General features: G+C 33.9%; 1 protein-coding gene across 1 annotated transcript; it reads left to right on the top strand.

The window, feature by feature from the left end:
* The first annotated feature begins 327 nt into the window (after positions 1-327).
* LOC139891217 (small ribosomal subunit protein uS10c-like) lies at positions 328-1,963 on the top strand. Its single transcript, XM_071874164.1, has 3 exons — positions 328-539; positions 616-666; positions 1,572-1,963. The coding sequence occupies exons 1-3, from the start codon at positions 351-353 to the stop codon at positions 1,881-1,883; spliced, it is 552 nt and encodes a 183-aa protein (XP_071730265.1). The 5' UTR covers positions 328-350; the 3' UTR covers positions 1,884-1,963.
* Positions 1,964-2,329: the final 366 nt, after the last annotated feature.

Raw genomic sequence — 2,329 nt, 5'->3', positions numbered from 1 at the left:
AATTAAAAAAATTTGCGACTTTTTTGCCCCCGTCGAAAAAAAATTCTGGATCCGCCTCTGTGCGTGATCACAGGACATTTTTACAATTATGAATTTTAAAGGTATTTTGTTTAACAGTTTCGGAGTCATTTTGACCGATTTCCATAATCCAAATATTATGGGCACGAGTCCGGTTCATAACCCATATGTCAAAATAAACTAGACCCGGACCCGGTTTGATATTTTCTGTAAACTCCAATATCCCACTATCCTTCCGGAAGTGGATAACCCTCAGAACCAAAAACTTAATTTCTGAAGAAATTTCAAAAGCTGCAAATTAACTACAAATTTGCTCTAAACCTCAATAAAAAATGGCAACTTCATCATCTTTAGCAGCAACAGTATTTCCTTTGTGTAATTCATCTTCAATTTCATCAACACCTAAGCTTTCCGCCGTACCATTTCTATTTTCAACTTGCAAGATTCAGTTTCAACCAACTCGGCTATCTTCAACAACCAAAGTTTTTGAAGCACCTGAAGCTTTAGAACAAACCCTTGAGGTGGGTTATAATTATTTTACACAAGTTATGTTTTTGTCACATTTTTGTTTAATTGCTAAAAATGTTGGTTTTATAGGTTGAGGATCCTGAATCTTCCACAGTTATTGTTGCTTCTGATGCTGAAAAGGTGAATTTTTTGCTAATTTTTTGAAATTTTAGGGCTCATTTGTGCTGAATTTGTGGTTAACCGTTAATGCCAGAAATAAGTGTGTAAAATTGTAGATCATATGTTGTGTATTCATAATATTTAAGTTTGTTTGACATTTTTTGGTTTATAGGCTCTATTTTCTTAATGTTTGAAGAAATTAAATTTGAATATGGCTTATTTGTTTTCACTGGCTTGAATGAACTTATTATCTGATTTGATTGCTTGATTTTGTCACTTTCTAAACGCGCATTCAAATGTCCTCTCGGTAGGTTTATGCATGTCAAATTCATATATGTATCTCTAGCATTACTATTCTATTGAATTTCTTTGGAGTAAAGGCTGATTTTTAGATAAATGTATTGTGTCAAGTATTAGCAGTGTTTTACCTTGGTAAGAACTATGGTTGGCCAAATGGACAGGTCGGTAGTGTTGTGTAACGGGTCAAGACGTCAAGGATCAAAAATCTTGAACATTGAGTTTAGACTTTAGATTATTTTGAATTGTTTTTATATGTTAGTGATTGTAGAATGGATTGGTTAGAATGTGGAAATCATATTGTTGCATGGTTCAATGGCACAGTTGTTACTTATATCTCCTCGGTCGTAAATAAATACGTCATAAGTATATTTTTCTGACTGCTATATATCCTCGGTCTTGCTTACCGAGTGTTGAGCTAGGTTTTCATTCAATGCGTCATTCTCGTCCAAATTTTAATCTTGTCGGTCAAATTTCATTTTATTTCCAAGTGGGATAAATCAGACCCACAAAGTAGATGAGAAATGAAAAATTTTACTCTACAAATCCTGCTTTATAGAGGAAGAGGCCAGTTTTAATCATTGCAGTGAGTTTCGGTAAAAATTTAACAATTTTCTTGTTTTTTTCAGCTGGCACCGAAACAGAAAATAAGGATTAAACTGAGGTCATACTGGGTGCCTCTAATCGAGGATTCATGCAAGCAAATCATGGATGCTGCCAGAACAACGAATGCAAAGACCATGGGTCCCGTTCCATTGCCAACCAAGAAGAGAATTTACTGTGTGCTTAAATCTCCTCATGTTCATAAAGACGCAAGGTTTCACTTTGAGATCAGAACCCATCAACGCCTCATTGACATTCTACACCCGACTGCACAAACCATTGACTCTTTGATGCAGCTTGATCTTCCTGCTGGTGTCGACGTTGAAGTTAAGCTTTAGAAAACATATGCCAAGTCCCTTTTTTGCTATTAAATGTTTATACTTTACACTTTTGTGTAGTGATATCGTTACTTGTATCATTGTTGATTATAAGGATGGTGTTTAGTAAATTATTTTGTAACGGCTTAATCTTGAAATCATGGTTTTAGACCACAAATTAAATGATTTAATATTTCATTTTCCAAGTTCAACATTTAATCATCTACATTATTTCAATGTATATGAATGTTTCTCACAGATATATTGTATGCATCAATTTCTAGTTATTGATGTCATGATGTGTATCAGTAACTTTATCTGGTAGTAAATATTTCTGCGAGCTATCTATCCAGATAAGCAGCCATATAATCAAATTCAACATCGTACTTCAAACATAGTGTAGAGTCTTCAAATTTGTTCCAAGTGTATTTGTTGAATGTTTTGTTTAAAAATGTTGAAAATGCACG

Source organism: Rutidosis leptorrhynchoides, chromosome 2, assembly GCF_046630445.1.
Source record: "Rutidosis leptorrhynchoides isolate AG116_Rl617_1_P2 chromosome 2, CSIRO_AGI_Rlap_v1, whole genome shotgun sequence".
Lineage (NCBI taxonomy): Eukaryota > Viridiplantae > Streptophyta > Magnoliopsida > Asterales > Asteraceae > Rutidosis > Rutidosis leptorrhynchoides.
This window is presented reverse-complemented; position numbering and strand designations above follow the sequence as displayed.

Excerpts from the sequence above, each read along its gene's own strand:
- LOC139891217 (XM_071874164.1), top strand. The coding sequence starts at position 351 with ATGGCAACTTCATCATCTTTAGCAGCAACAGTATTTCCTTTGTGTAAT. Across the intron at positions 540-615 it reads CTTTAGAACAAACCCTTGAG|GTTGAGGATCCTGAATCTTC; the intron begins GTGGGTTATAAT and ends TTGGTTTTATAG. Across the intron at positions 667-1,571 it reads TTGCTTCTGATGCTGAAAAG|CTGGCACCGAAACAGAAAAT; the intron begins GTGAATTTTTTG and ends TGTTTTTTTCAG.